We start from the raw sequence: 20,882 nt of genomic DNA on the forward strand, positions 1-20,882 counted from the left end.
ATTGTTTCAAAGCAACATAGTGGTCTGGATTAAAATGTATACATAGGGATAATAAAAGATAATAAAAATGAAAAAACTTCAGGAGGAAACTTCATTCTTAATTTAGTTACTTATCTTCTGACTGCTATTTTACTTGAAACTACGTATTACAGACCACTTTGACTTATGCATGTTCATCCAGATTGGATAACACATATCAAATATTTATATATATGCAGTTTCCAGAATTTTGGAAATGCTTTCTGAAAACAATCTAAAATGAAAACATCCCAGCTGAGCACACTAGCTACATTTAAAATGATTCTCCAACCATCAGAGTTTATAAAGTCTAATAGACCTGATAAAACTCTTACAGATATTTTATCTAGAAATTAATGAGCTATTTAGGAATGACATAAAAATGGTCTATCACATTAGAAATTATTTAAATACTCCTGCCAGGTCTAAATTATTACCTCAGTATTCTAGTTATTCACTGAGAAGACTGCTATGGCAAATTAAGATATTATCACTTTCCAGTTGCTAGCCAGTATCCTTTAATCAGAGGTTGCGCTTCCCACAAAAGGGCTGGCACAATGGAATATGCATACTGTAACTTCACATTTTCACATTTTTGGTTCAGTATGTCGGCACAAATCTACCTACATTACTAAGCAAAGCTGGTAATTATTGGTGTTTGAATGGGTGTGGCTGAAATAGAAGGATATATTCTGTTTTCTGTGGAGGATTAGCATCAGATGAGGCTGGAAAATGTGATGATACTTTAAATGTCCATAGAAACATGTGATGGAATTCACCTGTCTTTAGGAGCTAAATGTAATTTGCAGCAACAACACAATAGCAGTACTCACTGTCTTTCCATGCTTGCTATTTCTTGATTATCTTCTTTAACCTATAAAAATGTATAACTTTCTTAACATATGAAATAAAATTTACAAATCAATACAGGGAATAGAAACTTATCATAGAAAATTACAAACTTGCTTTCACATTGCTCTGCAACAGTTCTTCACTGAAGAGAAGTGATATTTAATAGTGCTGTCTCCTCCAAATGCTCTCCTTCTTTCTCAATACGTATTTAAAACTTGAACACAGTAATTAGTGTTTTCAGTCCAACAACCTGCATAGTATATACTGGTTGTTGGGCAACACGGTATAGGCCCACACAAACAAACAATATTACTCCTGAATTAGTACATCTGCTCACTATCCCCAAAGGACACTATCTGGGCTTATGTTACTGTTAAACCAGATCAATCTAATTTTCCTATTCCAACATGACTGATAAATTGGAATAGGTCACCTAATTGAGAAGCTTACTGCCAATTTTGTTTTGGCTCAACCAGAAATATCCCTTCCAGTGAATCCATTAACTGTAGTCAATTTCAACTGATTTGTGCATCTGAGAGAACCATTAAGGGCAAGATTGAAAAATAAATATTTTCAAATATTACCATCCCTTATAACAGCATAACACAGAAAGCTTTAAAAGAAATCATTTCAGGTTCTTGCCTGCTTTAGCAATCTCTCTCTTTCTTCCTGTGGAGAACCCATGTTCTTGTCCTCAGTAATCATTTGATTTCGATGTTCCTCAAGCTCATGGAGCTTTTCATACAACTTCACAGCCTCCTGCTTCACCTGGGAGTGTGCTATTTCCTGTTGGGAAAAGTAAACACGTGTTCAGCTGCAGTTTCCACTTGGCAAGAATACTGCAGAAATTATGCTTTAGTTGAGCAACATTTATCTATATATTGAAAAAAGCTTATTTGTTACAAACAGTACAAAAAACCCGGTATAAAGTAACATCCTTATTCTCTATAACCTCACTACTGCCTTTTCTGGAATGGCATATTCCATTCATTCCCATTCAGCTTTACAAATCCATCCTCAAGCCAATTTTCTGAGTAGATTTTCTTCACCATTTCTAGCAGATCACCCAATATTCAAAAGGACTACAAAAAGTATATACTAGTATTCAGAAAAAATGCTTTCTTAAGATGTACATGACTGTACGTTTCAGCTCATGGATCCACTTTTGCCTAAGAGACTCAATACAAGAAATTTTCTCCCATTCTAGCAAAGCGGCAGCATGTTAGAAACTTGGGTTTATGCATGTCTGTAACAGAAAAAATTTCTCAGTCAGGTACCACTTTGTGTTTGAAATGTCAGTTCCTTTTCAAATGGAACATGGAACAGTAAAATCCTTCTCACACATACTAAAAAGCTGAAATCATACAGAGAAATTAGGTCTCACAACTCCTCAGGAAAGCTGTGAATGATAATTTCATGTTTATCTTCAGAGAATAACTGCTATTAAGTCAAATGCCAAAGGAACATTTAACAATCACATGAGTAACTAAAACTAGGAAACTTCATTGCATCAAACTTTTGTACCTGACATCTAGCAAAAATAACTTCTACACTCAACTGATTATAAACTGTTCGTGGAAAATATGAGCAGCACCTTTGCCACTATATTCTACAGCATGATCCTACAGTATCTGAAAAAGATTTTTTTTCTACTGCACGTTTTATTGTTTTTGACATTAGAGATCAGGAAAAATTGGTATGATGACTGGTTGTTGTCACACATACAGCTCTTAGAGACTCCTCCTTTACATTCAGCGCATCCAGCTCCTGCTGTTGAACAACCAATTCCTAAAGAGGAAAAAATGCAAAATTTAGCTAAGAATTACTATGTGGTGAGATTTACCTTTCTTGTTTGACAACTTAGCATTTAAAACATCTCATTGATCTTTTTAAAAATACAAATGACTGCATTACGTCCAGCTTCTCCAAATAGCTCAGGTATGAAATCTACTTACTTTTAGCATCCAATTTTTTCAATAAACAACTTATTATTGTTATTTGTAGTTAGGCTATAATCAAAAATTGTTTGTACTTTTTTTGCATCATATTTTTTAAAAGTAGTATTAAGAGTGGAATTGATCATTTCCACTTTAGATCTTTGAAGTCAGACTCTCAAATCTGAGCTAGCCGCCACAATTTATTTATAGTCATTAAAGAGATAGCTAGCCCTTGGATAGTGATCCAGGTGGGAAGCATTCACCTCAGAAGATGCTTATGTCTTTATACTGACTATAACAGGGAGTCTTACTAAGAATGTATGTCTGAAGTTAGATGAGGTTATTCCTATCCTAGAGATCTTATTTCTTTTGTTAATAATGATATCAGTGAAGTCACGTGAATTTTAAAAAGCCCAGTTTACTTTTCCTGTTCATACAGATAGACAATAACAACAACAAACAACAAAACTCAGATTCATTTTTGTACACAGGAGGAAATATCTTTACTTAGAGTGAAGTAAAAAAAAGCTAGGACTGTTTCTCCCTTTTGCATATTTTTTACACATTTGCCTAAATATCTAAGGACTACACAGGTTCTTAAAAGCTACATGTGTGTCAATCTCCAAATCTGAAAGGAAGAAAATGATGAACATCATTTTTTTAAATAAGAAATAAATAGTATGTTTTTTTTGTTAGTTGCTAGATTCATTTTTCAGGAACTCCTACAATATATAATTTATTTTTCAGGCACTCCTACAATTTATCAGGCACTTAAGATACCAGCAAGCTTTTCTGTTATATTACTCAGTTCTCAAGTTCTTTAATAGTTAAATTGTATCTGGAACTTACAGACTTGGATTCAGAAAGATTTTAGATATGTAATATGAAACAAACTAACCTGGCAGAGTTTTTCATTTGCAGCCTTCATCTCCATATATTTCATCTGATTTTCCTGAGACATGTCTTTTATTATGTCATCTGCTACTTTTTTTTGACATTCAATATCATCTTCCACAGCTTGAATTAATTTTTCTTTGCTGTAAAAAATAGCATACGTTTGTAACTTTTACTAATTGATGTTTATTTTAAGCACGCATTTCAAACTCTGGTTTGCAATCTGGCTTCGATCTCCCTGAAATGATCCCCTAGCACAAAACTAAGCAGACTCTCCAAAGAGGAGTTATCTTCTTGTATCTGATCTTCCTGGGGCTGTATTAGCTACATAAACATTCTCATCACGAGGTACAGCAAATGAAGACTTCTTTGCCCTCACAGTACTCATTTTATACTTCCCAATACCCCCAACCCTATCTGCAAGGATAGTCCCCGGAACTGAAGGGGACTCTTCCCTCTGAGTTTTTCTCAGTCAATGAATTCTGAAATAAAGAAGCTGGAATATGATTTGTGAATGCACATAAAGAAAACATATTATAAAGACAGCAGTACTCACTGGTGCTGGACAGTGATGAGTAAAAGGCCTTCTTCTAACAATGAATCGTTGGATTACTTAACAATGGGGAGCAGCTTATGATACTTGGGCAGTGTGGAGCTTCTCATTCATGACAGAATTACTAGTTCATTACTGTCCTGATTCATGATTGTAATCCCATTAGAAGAATCAAGAGACTGTAACCAACAAAAAATTTTCTACCAATGCACAGCTGTAGCATTGTACAGGCAAACATATTAGCAGAATCAAGGAACGCATAAAGAGTTCTTTCCAGGGCTTCGTGTAGAGTCTAATTCATGTGAATTTCTGTGACATTCCTACGAATTTCTATGACATTCATGAAAGCTAGAGAGTTTCATAATTTCAGAACATAGCTGAAGAGAAGATAAAGGAAATGAATAAAAACTGAGCAGAAGCTGAAGAGTATACCTTCTTCCTCAAAAAGCCCTCCCTTTACAGTTCAGGAAGGATTATTTAGACTGTTTGCCTGTTTCTAAAGTCACCTCTATTATTAGAAATGACAAAATTAGTTGGACACCTTCCTTCCAGATTTGTTTATTTTTCTTCCTTTTTTCACCAACGCCTCCTGAGTTGCAAGATGTTAAAAATTGCAAAGTATATGACTGATATTATCAGATCAACAATTACAAACAAAAACACCCTCAGGCTCAAAAGATGGTGCAAAATAATAGAATTGCAAAAGAGTACTTTCACAATAAGGGAATGATTAATATTTCATAGAAGCACAGTACAGTTGAGGTTGGAAGAGACCTCTGGAGGTCGTCTACTCCAACCCCGCTGCTCAAAGTAGGATCAGCTAGAGCAGTTTTGTCAGAGCCTTGTCCAGGAAGCTTATTTTAAGAATCTCCAAGTCAGGAGCCTTCATACCCTGTCTGGGCAATTTGTTCCAATATTTGACCACCCTTAAAATAAAAAAAACATTTGTGTCCATTGCCTCGTCCTGTCAATCAGCACCACTGAGAACAGTCTGTCTCTGCCTTTTTACTCCTTCCCATTAGGTATTTATACACATTAATAAGATTACCCTCAAGAGCCTTCTCTTCTAGAGGCTAAACTATCCCAGCTCTCACAGCCTCTCCTTCTCATTCCATTACCTCCAGTGATTATTCACGAGTGGAACAAACCTTTCAATCAGCTTCAGGAAAGATCTGTAATGCCCAAGAATTCGAGGTGGCTGAGCCACCGGTATGGCAAACTGCATTGCAAAGATGCTTTGGAGCCTGATGGTGAAGAAAGAAACGGAAGTGATGATGTTCTATGCTCCTCGTTGTGCAGTAGAACTGCCCAAGAAACGCTAGATAATTGTAATATGAAGGTACATGGAACAAACTGCTGAGAGTAAAGGTGGTTTGTTCAAAACCAGCCCAAAGAATGAGGCCCCTGCAGTAAATCCATCCGTCTATGACTGGATTATTATGTTCCTCTTCATGGTGGAAAGGGGTAACTTCTTACATGAAGTATGTTCTTAAGCTACGACACTAGTTTGCTTGCGACTGTACAGAAGCTTCTTTCTCTGGGCCTCCTCATGCCTATGAAAATTGTTGCTAGGTCTCAGCAGCAAATCAAGCCCAACAGGAGGCACTAATGAAAACAGAATTGGCAAGGAAGGATGCAAGAAAATGACAAGGTTGCTGATACCTGGAATACATCGCCACACTAGATGTAACTGTTCTGGAGAGGCTCTCAGTCAGTTACAGGGAGCTTACCTTTAAATACAAATAGTGCCTTTTTCTGGAAATATTGGAGTGTTTCGGGAGGAAAAGAAGAACACTACTTGCTACGTTCCTCCCATGTTCCAAAACAGCATGCAGAATGAGTTGCTGCTGCTGAAGACAGTGCTGTCTCCAAACTGCACTGAATTCTCCTCAGAGAACTGCAAGTATGTATGGCAGAATAAGGAAAGAACGTCTACTTTTTCAGTCCCACTGATTTAATGTGGGTGTGGCTATGTTACTGAGCAGCCTCCTTACCTGAGGCAAGTCTCTTTTTCTTATAGGATATGAACATGGAGCAAGATCCCTCAAACTTATCCAGTATGTCCCTAATAGCAGAAATCACTGATTTATCAGAGATCCATCCCCTCCGGTAGCCTACTTTCACAGAAGGTGAAACTGCTTTTCTAATAGGTAATGGAAATATTAACAATAGCAATCATATAAGGATAATTTATAACTTTTGAAGACTATGGGGAAACTGAACCAAGGCTGAGGCTTGGAAAACATGCAGAATGTTCTGTGATACTAAGCAAAAAGCAAAGTAGCGAAAACATCACAAAGAACTAGTGAAGTAAAATGCTTCCTGCTTAGCCAAGTATTTGAGATCAATGGAGAAGGACAGCAACCTAAACCTTTCTGTAGTTTCCTGCTATGCATTGGAGAGAATGAGGCTTACAGAGTAAGTACCAATACAATAAAAATTTCCTCGCCATACTGTGTATATATCAATATAATCCCTTCGAGAATGTGTTTATAGACATGCTCTCAAATGACGGTATCATTTTCTGTCAGATTTTCTTCACAAAATACCTCCCATATAACAGATGTCTCCAAATGCCTGAAATTCTTTAAAGATAATGAAATTTTATTCATTTGATGGTTGGATCACGTTAAAAAAAAATCTTTCTTTAACTGAACATAACCTCGCTCGCTTGTAAATTCCCCGTGGCATTTTACCTTAGTGCTTCCTGTGTAACCTGGAACTTGATACCTAAGTATATTACTATTAGACTTTCCTATTGGCTGCAGATCTAATTAAATCTAAGCCCATTATAAGAAATTGCTCAACCTAGTCAATCTTTTGCTAAAGATGTTCTAGTTTCATTTTTTTTTAAGCTCCTGCTTATTCATCAGGTACAAAGGTTGATAAAAACCAAGTGCTGTTGCACCATATCATTGTCAGAGCACGGGAAAGTATACTCATATGTACATACGCTGTCTCTAAGAAGCAACAGAAAGGTAAGACGCTCGGCACCAGATCTTTTTCAAAATGCAGGCAAGGATTTGATAGTGCAACTTGGCTGCTACGTTGGAATAAGATATACCCTGGGATGCGTTAAAGGTTCAGGAATTACTACGAACCTTGGACATGCCATGCTGTCAAGTAAATTGTGGTTCAGTAAAGAGAACAGTCAGATTCTTTTTGAAAAGTAGACTACTTGAATATATAAACTCCACTACCTCCCCAAATCTGCCTTTTTCTTTACAAATATGAGAAAAATAACAGCAGTTATTAAATGAACAAATCTTCAAAACCTCTCCAAGGAAAACTTTTTAAGAAAACACTTGTGAGCTCTAATTAGAAGAAAACGTCAAGATATTATCAATGTATTGCCAGCCTCAATATTTTTCTAAAATGATTACCTTAATTGGCAAGTCTTCTTTAAATATGGTTTTAGTGAAAAGCTACATTGCAATTAATTTATGGATGTTTTTCTGTTCTTCTACTGATTATAAGGGTTCCTTCCCTTCCTTGTAGTAGAGTAGTAGAGGAAGTCGTCTTTACGAAAAAAAAACCCGACTTTTGAAGAGACATGAAAGAAAAAACCCGGAAGTGTGTTGTGTGTTTTTAACATAATTGCATGAATTTTTAGAGAGAAGAATGATTTTCAAGTTGATGGCATCCCTTTCACTGAGATTTATTAACTTTTTGCTTAAATTTTTAAAAGATTTTTTGATTTACTTCGATTTTTAACTTGAATAACTGGTATAGATAATTTATAAATTGATTAATTTTAAATAAACGTGTATGGATTTTCCCCACTCTATGAACTACAGTAATTTTTCTTTAACTCTCCAAACCAAAATAATGTTGTTAATCTGTTCCTAGACTACCTGGTTAAGGCCTGCTTCTACTCTGTTTCTGAATTGTTTGGAAGAAATATCTATGAACTCCAAGTATGCCACAAATTCCGACTGTAAACAAAAAACAAATTCCAACTGTAAACATAGTCTGCAACAAGTGTTCAGACACTGTTATGTTTACCACTAGCAATACAAAAACTGGCTCCAAAAAGCATACAGGCCAACAGTATTATTATTGCCAAGAACCCAACAGTAGGCCAACTGTATTATTATAAGACAAGAACTTATTGCCTAATACCACAGTGGCTGCTGTTGCAGCCACTTGTCCCTGCTGCTGATAATCTGGTGAAAAAAAGTTTATGAACTTTGTATGCATTTAATGCAAATTTCAAAAAGCTGTAGATTTACACAGTGGATCAGGGCAGTAAACGTGCCATTTATCCTCTCATTCTTTCAAAAAAGTGAGAAAGTTACCACACAAATTCAGTTACGTGACTAAGGTCAGTCCTGGATCAGAGACACAAATGCAGAGAGGCGATCAACTACATTTGACCAGTTTGTCCTGTGTTCTCATCTATTATCATGCTGATAATAAATGCAGAGGCTTCCTAGCAACCTTTTTAAGAAGTGATGGAATTATTTTGCCATCTGTCTGACTTCTTAGATTTGGTATTATTCTTTGCTGGTGCAGCTGAGCTTCCTTACACAATTTTTTTCCTTTTTCTGTTAAATTCAGTGAATACGCGCTGCTGCTAAAGATACAGTAAACATTTTAAACAACTATCTATTCTTATCTTTTGGTCTTTTTTCTCTCTTTTTTTTTTAATCTTTTCTCTAAGAGACTTCAGATGCTTTAAAAAAGTGTAAAAATATCATCAAAATAATAATCTACCTTTTACATGCATTTTAGTTCAAATCTGGCACAAATAGAAATCACTTTAATATTTGATGGAAAAGATTGGATATTCCTGTTCAGAATGAGTAGATCTTGCAAATAATGCCTGATTCTAAGGAGAATATGGATGAGTTACACTTTTTCTGAGAGAAGTTAATGTCACCATTTGTCAGAAAAGCTCTCCTGACTTTCAAAAAATAAGGTATGTACCTCTTCAAAAAATTCAGCACTACAGACTGAATTGTGTTTTCTTAGTTCAAAAGACCAAAGCAACCATTAGACTTTCATAGCGCAGGGGTGCATGTTTACATGACATGATATATGTTATACTATGGATCATAAATACCATGAAGGTCAATCTACTCATTATAAATTTACAAAAAGCTGCTTAAGAACATGCATAACAACATAAAAGATGCCTGACTCGACAAACCCACAATCCATCTAGTATGTTATCCTGCCTCCATCAGTGACGAAAAGAGAAATTATTTGGAGAAAGCATGCAGGCTTGGACACTTTCTGCAGTTTATTCCTCTCATACTCTTCTAGTGTCCACAACTGCTTTATTAGGGATACTAATGTGTGCACTCCTGCCTATTCCGTTTACCCATGTATGCACCTGTTGTTCGCTAACTTGTTTAGTCTCTTTTTAATCTGCTGATTCTGCCTGGTCACTTGGTTTTAGGTTTATCCAAATTCAGTGAAAGCTGAATGCATTAAGGCTGTTAAGCGAAGATTATTTTCTTCCTTATACATTTGACAATAATTGTGTGGAACAAAATATATTAGCATTGAAACAACTACATCTATTAATCCATTAAAGAACTACTACAGAAGGAACTGAAATTCTGGTTTTAATATACAAAAGTGTTCTTTTTTGGTAGATTCTGAACATGAAACTCTCTTGGTTCATGATCTGGGCTGGAACACTGTTTTGGAATCCAGTCACTGCTGATTGCAACGTTACTTCTCAAATTGTAAGTTGTATATGTCTGTAAACTACCCCTTTTTTGAAAGACATGCTAGAAACTGAACATATTTTAAAAATAATATTATGAACATCAAATACTTGAAGAAAGAAGCGCCTATAGACAAACAAAAAGTCAAGGATTTTTATGAAGTGGACAATGAGCTGCCAGTAATCATTAGAGGTGGAACAGCACTAAAATACATTTGAGATGGTTTTATATCTCAGTCAAATCTCACTGCAGACCACAGGAGTGTATCCTTTGTCTTTATACAGTTTGGAACAGGCCTAAAAAGCAACAGTTCTTTGGAAAAGGCTAACTAGTGCTCAAGCTAGAAAGAATTATTGACTTAACAGCTGCCCAAGTCAAGTCCAAATGAATATAAGATACTTGAATTTTAAAGCATTCTTTCAAATATTAATTTAATAGATTTTGTATTTTGGGAGAATGGAGGGAAAGAAGGGAGTCTTGATTAACTGTCAAGTGGTAAAACGAGTATTGTAGTGTTCGCCCTGACTCATGGCTTACAGTACTGTGGCTGTTTATTTACCTTTGGGATGAACAGGAAGAACAAAAAAAGGTGTATGAAGGGTATGTACAGTGTAGAACAGTCAGGTCACATCCATTTATTTTTAAACAAGCCATCTAGACTCAATCCGGCCACAGTAGCAACAAATTGAGCACGGGTTACTTGTTTGGAAGAGGGTAACACAACCAAGCTGTTTCCAGGACTTTGAAGCTAATTTAAAGCCAGTTAAAGCATCTTGACACTTAACTGTAATCTGCATGCATATACATACACGTAAAACTACCCTTTTCAGAAAATAGAAAATATTTCAAGGCATGGAGAGTAAACATTCTCTAGCCTAAAGACTGCAACTGTGTTAAATTTTAATCCAGAAACCCAAGACAAATTCAAGTGCCGTATTTACAATAACAATATGTACTAAATCTTTGGCTGAAAATCTGTTCCAAAGCTGTTACAAAAAGTAAATATCATTACTAAAAAAAAAAAAAATATATATATATATCAAAAAAGCACACTTGAATTAATTCTCATTCTTGAATCTATGTTCCTCTATGATACCTTCTTTTGGTGTTTCCGGATTATGTGGAAAGGAATCCTTTTTATGATCAAACAGCTTTCATATTTGAACCCCCCCCCAAAAAAGCATATTATTTTGGAATTAGTAGTGCTAAAATGACTATATTTTGGCTGACAATCACATAATGTGCCCTGCACTTCAAAGAGAGTTTTCGTCTATGTGCTTTGGAATTTCAGGTCTCTGATACAGCAAAACAATTCCTTCTCCTATACTATGAGTCCACAAGCAAATTAAGAAAAACAAACAGAATTGCAGGAAGACGGGTAGAACTTCTCTTTCAAAGGGCTGGCATGACCAATTACAAAAAAGATTTTTTGTTCCATCAGTGGTCATCATTGGAATTCCATGGTCTTCAGATTTCCCTTCAAGATTTATTTTAATTCTCAATGTTCTCTTGTTTTCAACAGGTCACTTGTGAGGAGTTTGGAAAAAACCTCTGTGCTATCCCCATTAACCTCTGCCAAAACGTTACCAAATTGAGCCTCAAAAATAACAAAATCACTTTAAATGACAGTGACAGAAAGGTTCTTCAAAGGCTTACTAATCTCACTGAACTCTACTTAAATGAAAATGTAATTACTGTACTGCCTAATAACAGCTTCTGCAATCTGACAAAACTCACAATCCTGGATATCAGTAATAATCATATTATCACAGTACATCAAGCAGCGTTTGCAGGCTTAAATCAACTCTCAAAGTTGAATCTACTCCATAACAACATTACTCAATTAGATTCAGATGTATTTACATCGTTGAAGTGTCTGACAGTTTTGAATCTACAGGATAACCTGTTGAAATCTCTTCATATAAAAACATCTTTTAAGTTGATTACAGTCATCTTAGCTGGAAACCCATGGAACTGTTCCTGTGGCCTTCTTGATCTACAGAAATGGCTAACTACCTCCAACGTGACAATGGGTACGTAAAAGCAGCATTTCATATCTGTTTACGTCAAAGAGCCTTACCTTGTTTTTTTCTAGTTGAATAACATCCAGCATCAACTTATCCATAAATCATATTTTGCAATAATAAACGAGTTATCCATGGACATGTTTTAAATCTGTCAATTCATTAGTATCTCATAGCCTCTTCATTGTTCATATTCACAGAAAATGAAAACAACACTGTATGTGCATACCCAAACACTCAGAAAATAATTTCTATCAAGACTGCAGTTATCCAGACAACTGACTGTGATTTGAAAAAAGATTCTTTAGAAACCACTGTAACTTCCACTTCTGCCAACAAGCTTAAAAGCATTGCCTTTCTAACATCTCTGGCTTCTTCAAACGTTACCAGCGGCAATGGAACGCGTGTAGGTAATACATCGATGTTCCCCTTTACTGAGTATATGCTATTCAATTTGCTGTCTCGTGTTTTTTAAATTGTTCTGTGTTCCTAGTATATTGTAAACTTTCCATAAAAGCTAGGGCTATGAAGACAGTCCTATTTCCAAATTGTGTTAGGCTGTAAAAACATCATAGTAAATGTCGAGTTTTACTTAATAAGCACTCAAAACAAATAAACCACACCTTACCTCTCAAATGAAACTACAAATTCATCATATGAAAATGTCAAAGGATTAAAATTCAAACAACTGTATGGGTCTGTCTAACAGAACTAGGAAAGCATCTTACAAATCTGCCACCTCTTCTTCCAAATTAGTTTTTTTCCGGATGTAGTTGTTGTCTCAATACGTAAAAAAGCAAGCCTATTAATTATAGTCCTGCCCTCTACTGCAGTTCAGTGTAAAGGACATGGATGTGCCTGTCCCATGTTCTTTAAAATCTTCAGTGATATCTTCAGACCCTTTTCTTCACCTCCTGAGGCTAATTCCATCATCACACTGTAACACTCTTTCTCTTTCCTTTTGGCAAAAACCAATTATTTTCTTTTTCTTCCATCTAAATTAATGTTCCTCTCTGTTCTCCCATCTTGAAATGCTTCACTCCTTGCTTTCAGATAAAGTAGAAATACTGATCTCCAGATACACAAAGACTGTAAGCCATCACAAACTCTTTCTGCTGCAGCAGCTGAATGTATTCTACAGCAGCAGCCAGCATATAAAAACAATTTGTAAATAAAGACTATTAGCACCTACAATCTATTGAAATTTTATTATAAAAAAATTATAACTGAAGGAATACGCCAGACAAAAGAAATAGTATGTCCAGGTGCAGACATCCTCACCATATCAACTTAAGAGTGGGAACCAGAAACTAAAGTCAATGACTGATGATTTTTCCCATTTCAACATATAATCCTGGAATGGGGTTAAATTTTGAAAAATGATTATTTTATCTTGCATTTGTCCCAATACTTCAGCTGACTTTGAGGAAATTAATTAATTTTGATAAATATGCATGGGATGTATATTTATGTACTGATAAATATGCATATTTCTTTACAGTGCTAGGAAATATATGAGATATACACGCATTTTTGTTCTAAGTGACGGCAAAGGCTCTCTAGTAGTATAGAAATAACATTTTACTAATCCTTTGGAGTCACTAATTCCCCTCTAATCTTTTATTGCATGAGCTCAATCCAACTATGAAAAAATTCATATTACAGTTCTTTTAGGTATTACACATAAAGATTTTTCTTTCTTGTCTGTTTTAAAGAGTTACCACTTCTTGGCAAAAGTTGGACCTTCTTAGTGGGTGTCCTAGGGTTTGTCCTAAGCACTACGCTCCTGATTTTTACTGCTATAAAATGTCCAACATGGTATCGCCACTTGATCAGCTACAATCACCGTCGTCTGGAAGAAAATGACCCAGAGATGTTTGAACAAGAGTTCTCAGCTGATACGAATTCTTTTCCCACTGTATCAGGTACAAATAATGAACATTCCATAGTAATATTTGAGAAAATTCATGCATTTGTGCCTGAGGAGGACGGATTTATTGAAGATAAATATATAGATACTCATGGAATAACTGAGGAGAGCTAATTTCTTACATAATGGATGATCTGACTTTCAAAACTGTAGTAACCTTGTTCAATCTATTCAGCCTTGCATATTCTGTTACCTTATGTATGATAAAAAATGACACTGAGCAGTCCATCTCTTTCTCTTTCATCTGGTCAAATCTATAACAAGGTATTATTGCATGAATCACGAAGCCAAAAAAACAGGTAACAAGCATGCATTACTGTCATAACGAATATTTCAAAACATGTAAGAATACGCATCATCTATCTTACATGAAAACCTACTTGATCATTTCTTTGGGAAAAAAAAAAGCTTATTGTACGCTGCTTAACTTGACCAAATCTTTACAAAACAGTTTGTGAAGCTAACGTTATTACTGATGCTTTAAAGGTGAGGAAGCTCAGAGAGAAAAAATAATTCATCTAAAGTGCTGAAGCAGACCACGGCCAGACTGTGGACTGAATACAAAGTAGTGGTATCACAGCTCCATAGTCTGTTAGGCAAAACTAACATCCTCCAGTTAGAGAAGGGTATGCAGATTTTTTTTCACTTGAATTAGCAGAACAATAAGCTAACTTTTCTGCTGGCTTAAATGTGCTCACATACAATACAACAATAAATTAACATTACTGCATATGTAACGCCTTTATGTCTTATTTTGCTACTGAACCAAGTCTTTTCTCTTGACATTCTATTAACACTTGAAAAGACATTTAACAGGATAAAACAGATACATGTGCAAGCCGTCAAACACAAAAGTGTTATTGAAAAATGGCTCATTATTAAACAGCAAATTGCTGTTTTTAAAACTTAGTATCATCCTTATTGAATTACGTACAATAAGCAAAAAAAAAAAAGCTACTACCTACGTATTTTTTTCTTTCACAAAAGCAAACATAAATTAAGAGTAATAATGTTCTGCACTGTACAGTTTGATCAGAAGCAGTTCTTTCAATATCTACAGGATGAAATAATAAGAATTTAAACATGATTTTAATCTATTCTTGGACAGTTGGTAGTATTACTTAAGTATATATAGAGTTCTCACTAACAAGTTAAAAATGTATCACAAAATCTTGTGCACAGTGGAATACGTATGTGTTTTAGTATACTTAAAACTCCATAATTAATTTTCAACAGCTGTGTACGTCCGCTGTGAAGTGAAGATCACACTCAAACCAACAAGCTTCTAAATCTTGAACCGTGATCTAAGAATCCCTGAGACACCTAACCTATGCAGGTGTCTCATGTACTGATTTTAAAATTTCCCACCTAGCTATGAACGTGCCTATGCGCATGCACAGAATCATCCAGGGATGACAGAGATGAACATATTGAGGCCTATGGCCAGCCAGTATCTAAAACTTAGGTAAGATTTTGTTCAAGTATCTAGAGGAATGCACTCTGATGACAGTTCAATGTGAAGTAGAGAAACAGGACCAGAAAACGGAAAGAAATAATTTCTGTTTTCAAGTGAGTCTCTTAAAAGCCATGTGGAGGAAAAATATTTTTGAGTTTTTCACCTAGCTAGAAACTACCATTATTGTTAAAGCATATTGGAAATTATTTTTAAACTTATTTTAGAAGCCTGTTGGATACATAAAAGTTGTCTGTACTACAGACTATAGAAGTTGCATATAAAGAAGCTGTCCAGCTGAGTTTTTTTGTCTTTGAAACATAAGTCAGGGGCCATGGTAGACAGCATGTTGCCATCATTAGATAATGTTTAACAGAGAAAGGTACCACACGTTAGTTAAATTGGGAGCTCCTAATTTTAATTTAGTTTAGTGTTTCTACTGGCAACGGGTGCCCTTAAAACATTAGCGATAATTACCTTTTGCTCTGTTTCATATCAAAGGGAAGAACAGGATCGGGTATGACAGCCCCACCACCTCCATAAGGTATTACTATCACTACTAGAAAAGGGAGCAGCAAAGACCGCATTTGCAACATAATTTATCTTCTGCTTCCTCCTGTCAAGTCTCCAATTCCTAACTTACACAGCACAGCAAAACCTCCAAAAACCATGACCTTGACATTAGGTCCCTGAAAGCCAAAGAATCTCCACCCCCACTTGAACTCCTCTTAAATGAGATGGTAAGCATCTCCACGGCAGTTACTCCGAAGAGCTAAAAGCCAGGAACTCCAGCTGCAGCCTGGCACTGATTCTGAAACTGTTGCACGCATGGCACTGTGAGGGAACTTCTGAATTAGATCACGTCTCAATCTTCCCTATTTTACCAAGCTCAGATGTGATTTAACAACTTCTGAGAGGCATATAATATACTTACGCTTGTTTTTCTGTGAAAATTATATCCACACTCTGAGCTTCCCGGTCATTCTGAACCTTCAACTAAAAACAAACAAAAAAGCACACAACAAAATTAATATGCTAAGAAAAATACAGATTCTATGCACAAATTCAAAGCTGCATTTAAATGAGCAAGAGGCTGCTCAGAATGCAGTAGAGCAAGAAGCAGCAGAGGCCTCCTGCTCCAGAAGTTTTCCCAGGTGAAACTGATGAAATGGTTTCTGCAATTGCATTCTTCCACTGAAGGTCAAGGGAAATAAGAAGGCATTCACTGTCTCTGTTTTTGAGAATGAAATACTATCAAATTTGTAATAAATTAATTCACTATTACTGTGGAATTCATTAATGGGGCACTTCTTGGCAAAACACTGTTTAAGCCTACAGATAGTGTGACACTTGCAAAGCATTCCTGTTTTTATGACATCGATGTTGTGACCTTATTTTTCCGTTAAATGTGAAGAAAAATTATTTATTTTGTCTAAGAAATAAATAGTTGGCTTTTCATTCTATCAAAACGACCTTTTCTAACACTACTTCCTTTTGCTTATGGACAAAATGAGCACGAGGAATGGACCAGGATTAATGCCCCTTATTGCCTAGGGGCACAATCTTACTAACTTAGAACATCAAGAAAGAAACGCAAGGAAGAGCAAAGTTCATGGTTTCTGTTGTTTGTCATGACATAGAGCTATTTAATAATTACTATGCTGGAATAATTTAAAGGGTGGAAAACAAAAAAGAAATAAGGTTCCAGAAGCTCAGGCACCTTTACATGGCAACACAGTCCAGTGAGTTTGCCTTTCAGAAGATTAGTGTTCTCTGCTTCCTAGTCAAATAAACAATACATTTCAACACTGGTAAATTGTGTTGGGAAGATAACCTTCTCTTATCGAAAAGACGGAAACACTACCACAGAGCTTAGAAGGCAACGTTTCAGACAATTGTATCACTGCGAGCATTTATGTCACCAAGTATTATGCTCAATTTATTTGGGAAAATAATTACAGAAGTTTTAAATTAGAGCAATGCTTTTTATATATGTCATAGGATAGCATGCTTTAAAAGTGCCAATAAAGTAACACACAGTTTTTCATTTTATGTTGAAGCACAGCAAAAACTCTAATTCTTACCATATTGAAATCACTAATCATTTCTGCCATATCAGTACTGGTGTTAAGTTTATCCACGAGCTGAAACAAGACAGAATTCCAAGCTATTAGTACTCTTCTTTCTTTTAACTACACAACAAAAATATCAGACAAATAGGTACCAACGCACAAAGCACTCAGCACACAGCAAATTTCTATTATTGCAAATGGAAAATAAGAAAAAAAGGATGTAGGAATCTGAACAAATTAAACACAGTTTTCAGAATTAATCATCCTCATATGTAACTGTACAAAATCAACAACTATTATGCAGCAGTAACTTAAATCTATGTGCAGCTGCATCTCCTACGTTTTCTTCTTTTATGTTTTCCTTAAGTTCCACTTCATCCCTTTTCAACAGCTCAATGAAAGGTAGTATTAACCAGTACATTTTTACAGCGATGCTGAAATTAAGCAAAGACAGTACAAAGCAAACGGCAGAAGGGATAGTGCTGAGTATCAAAACCTGACAGCAGCATACCATGTTGTAGTCTGCTAGCTGACCTTGAAATTCTTTGATTTCACCAGCTAAAGCCTCTGCCCTAAACACAAAACAAAAAGCCAAACTTACAAAAGGAAGCACTACATATATTAAAATAAAATAAAATAATTATTTAATGGTTCCCTAAAGCTTGCACAGTATCCTAGAATATAGTCTTGTGACTGAAAAAAGCCAAAATTCCATTAGCTGCAACACATCTCACCTTTTCTCATACGACAGATAGACAGAATTCTCTTGGTTGTACATTTCTACTTCTTTTTGCAGCTTGTTAATTTCTGCTGTGAGGTCACTTATTTTGCTTCTGCAAAAAGGCATTAAACAAAAAAGAATTATTCAATTTTAAACGTGCAACTGAAACATAGTTGAGACAGTGGTACTTTATTATCAGTTATGTGCAACCAGTAGGTCTGCATCATGTTTCTAATCAGCTATTTGAAAGAAGAGCTGGAGAAATGAGGAAAAAAAGCAGAGTAGTTCTATCAGATAGAATCCGAGACAATCAACGGAATGTTTGGATATGAAATAAAATGTTTTGCTTTTTGCCCCATCACTAAAAGAGACACGAATTCTTCTCAGGCTGATTGGCAAAAAAACACAGAATCTTTTCACAGAACATGGCTATGATCCCTTTTTAAAAACAACCTCTCTTAGGACTGATCATTCAATATTGCAATGTGATCACGTGACAAAGCAGCATATGCAATACAGTTCCACAATGGCCTTGCCTTTTTTAGTGCTAGCTCAACGTATAATCCAAGGACTGCCTCTAACCAAACAGAAGCATACACCAAAAAGTCTGTCATCTGAAATGCTGCTTCATACAACTGGAGCTTTCAGACCTATCAGGTGGCACAGAGTAAGCTCAAAAAGTCTGACGCTCATGTTACTAATACTGCGGAGAGTGCATTTAACTTAACAAGCCCAACAACAAAATGGCCAAAATATCTACTTGTATCTAGACACAAGCATAAAATTCCTCTCCCCTAAAAAGCATGTCCAAAATAGCCTTCATAACTCTTGTACTAGAAATACCATAAATGAACACCACTTATCCCATGTTATCATTAAATACAACTCTTAACTTCACGTTGCTGCATTTCATTCCTTGGAATAAAGCAAAAAGGGACGAGCGCACTAAGCCTTCCATTGTTAACACATACCTCAGCAGTCCAAGATAATAGGTTTTATCCATTATCTGTCTCTGAGGACCTGTCAAAGGAGAGCAAATGATATTCTGATGACCTGTAAATTATGGGGGGGAAAACACACCCATCTGCAGTACTTACAAGCAGTAAATTGCCACATCCTTAGTATTCTCAAATGATTTTACCTGGTTAAAATAAATGAGGGCAAGGCAGAAATTCATTTTAGACTGCAGTAGAGATATACATTGCCCAATTAGCTATATGAAATTTGCTGCGTAACAAAATATTTTTTATTGTTCTGCAGTGCTGGAAGAAGATAAAGCTTATATCCTCCTCTTCTTTTTAAGGATTTTTAGTGAGATATGAACATCATAACAAAGCTTAGACACAGAAAAGCCTTTTTTTCTGATTGCCAAAAACAAAGAAAACCAAGGAGGGATGTGTTAATCGCCCTTTTCTTTCTCCTGCCAGTCATAGCTATTCACTCTGCACTCTGGAATAAAAAAGGTTTTCCTCTAAAATCTTTTAAATATTACTTTAAAAATATTTCAGACATGCTGATAGCTGTCTTTAGTAAAAAATACCTTTCATTCCCATTTTCATTCCACTTAATCCCTGTTGTGTCACTGGACGGTCTGCAACTTTAATCTGAGATGGCAACACTCCTCCAGTACTTGAAGAACCACCACGAGAACCAGGTCTTGATGTACTAGGAGGCATCTAGACAAAAACAAAAAAAATCTCAACTCAGAATTATGAATTTTTTATCCCTGTGCAACTGTCAAATCAATTAAACCTTAACAGTGAGACTCCTTTAAACTTTAGATTGTTCGCCTAGGAATCTGTCAGTATTTGTACATATCCCAGTAAACAAGCTTTAGTCAAGTGTCCAGCTGCAGGAAGGTAAGTGATTACCACTGACCAACCTGTCCACTGCTATTTCCATCTGAAACATTGCTGCTTTTAAGATATACCAGGTGAACTCTTGATGCAAGACTTCCTCGGCCCCTCTCACTCAACGTTACAGAGCTTACAAAGCAAGAAAACCTACATTTCTTCCTGAGAACTTATCAACCCAGTCACGGTACCCATGGTTTGTCTCATGAAAAATTACCAAAACCTGGTTAAAAATCTAAATACATCAAAGTCAACATTCAATTTTTTAACACACCGCTGTTCCTGTTCTGGTTGCGGATGGAGTCCTTAACGAAGAGGCAGGCCTTGCTGTCACCCCTACTCCTCCTCTTGAAGAAGGACGTGCTGTTGGAGGCCTGTGGTTGCTGGCCATATCTGTTTCCTTCTGAACTTGCTCCTAGAAAGAAGCATAATAAGTAGTGCTTTGATTTGCAGTGATTCTTAAAAAGTACCAGAGAAAAGAGCTAGAGGCAGAGGGGCGGCGGCACCCAAGGACAGCCAGCAGCCACCGAGGGGCGCGGGTACTACGCGCTACCCGCGACCGCCATGGCCGCCCGGGCGGACACAGATACCCCGCAGGCAGCAACGGCCCCTCGCCCTCACCGGACACCCAAGCGGCCGTTAAGCCTCCGCCGACAACGACGCCGGTATCGCAGCAACCGTCGGGCCAACCACCGCGGCTCCCTGCTATCGCGAGATTCAGAAATCTCGTTCCGGACGGCGCTTGCAAGGGGAGAGGGGAGGACGCGCTCCCAAGCTACCCGTGAAGACTACAACTCCCAGAGGCCCCGCGGCGGCCACGCGCCTGCCCGTCTTGCGCTCTGTGGCGCGGTCCCTGCTGGGACATGGAGTCTAACGCCCTTCTCCCCCCCTCCCCCG

At 36.5% G+C, this 20,882-nt stretch overlaps 2 protein-coding genes across 6 annotated transcripts in view; one reads left to right on the forward strand and one right to left on the reverse strand.

The window, feature by feature from the left end:
• Positions 1–20,882, reverse strand: part of IFT74 (intraflagellar transport 74) — a 40,423-nt gene that overhangs the window by 19,428 nt on the left and 113 nt on the right. Inside the window, exons 1-12 of one of the 3 annotated variants that reach the window (XM_068929063.1) lie at positions 20,607–20,869; positions 20,260–20,400; positions 19,673–19,808; positions 19,104–19,152; positions 18,146–18,244; positions 17,923–17,983; positions 17,424–17,483; positions 16,274–16,335; positions 3,706–3,844; positions 2,596–2,658; positions 1,513–1,656; positions 852–892 (exon numbers count right to left, since the gene is read on the reverse strand). In XM_068929063.1, the coding sequence (XP_068785164.1) occupies positions 852–892; positions 1,513–1,656; positions 2,596–2,658; positions 3,706–3,844; positions 16,274–16,335; positions 17,424–17,483; positions 17,923–17,983; positions 18,146–18,244; positions 19,104–19,152; positions 19,673–19,808; positions 20,260–20,376 (971 nt within the window). In that variant the 5' untranslated portion in view covers positions 20,377–20,400; positions 20,607–20,869. The other 2 variants (XM_068929064.1, XM_068929062.1) reach the window with 2 other exon arrangements.
• LRRC19 (leucine rich repeat containing 19) lies at positions 7,153–15,291 on the forward strand. 3 transcript variants are annotated; one of them, XM_068929066.1, is made up of 6 exons: positions 9,042–9,175; positions 9,858–9,950; positions 11,455–11,965; positions 12,157–12,366; positions 13,672–13,881; positions 15,123–15,291. In XM_068929066.1, exons 2-6 carry the CDS (start codon positions 9,867–9,869, stop codon positions 15,173–15,175), a joined length of 1,068 nt encoding a protein of 355 aa, XP_068785167.1. In that variant the 5' UTR covers positions 9,042–9,175; positions 9,858–9,866; the 3' UTR covers positions 15,176–15,291. The 3 variants fall into 3 exon arrangements, with proteins under 3 accessions (XP_009678368.2, XP_068785167.1, XP_068785166.1); XM_009680073.2 differs by lacking the exons at positions 9,042–9,175; positions 15,123–15,291 and adding an exon at positions 7,153–7,232 and having other exon boundaries at positions 13,672–14,615; XM_068929065.1 differs by lacking the exon at positions 15,123–15,291 and having other exon boundaries at positions 13,672–14,147.

Source organism: Struthio camelus, chromosome Z (assembly GCF_040807025.1).
Source record: "Struthio camelus isolate bStrCam1 chromosome Z, bStrCam1.hap1, whole genome shotgun sequence".
NCBI classification, from domain to species: domain Eukaryota; kingdom Metazoa; phylum Chordata; class Aves; order Struthioniformes; family Struthionidae; genus Struthio; species Struthio camelus.

Excerpts from the sequence above, each read along its gene's own strand:
- LRRC19 (XM_009680073.2), top strand. The coding sequence starts at position 9,867 with ATGAAACTCTCTTGGTTCATGATCTGGGCTGGAACACTGTTTTGGAAT. Across the intron at positions 11,966-12,156 it reads TACCTCCAACGTGACAATGG|AAAATGAAAACAACACTGTA; the intron begins GTACGTAAAAGC and ends TCATATTCACAG. Across the intron at positions 12,367-13,671 it reads CGGCAATGGAACGCGTGTAG|AGTTACCACTTCTTGGCAAA; the intron begins GTAATACATCGA and ends TCTGTTTTAAAG.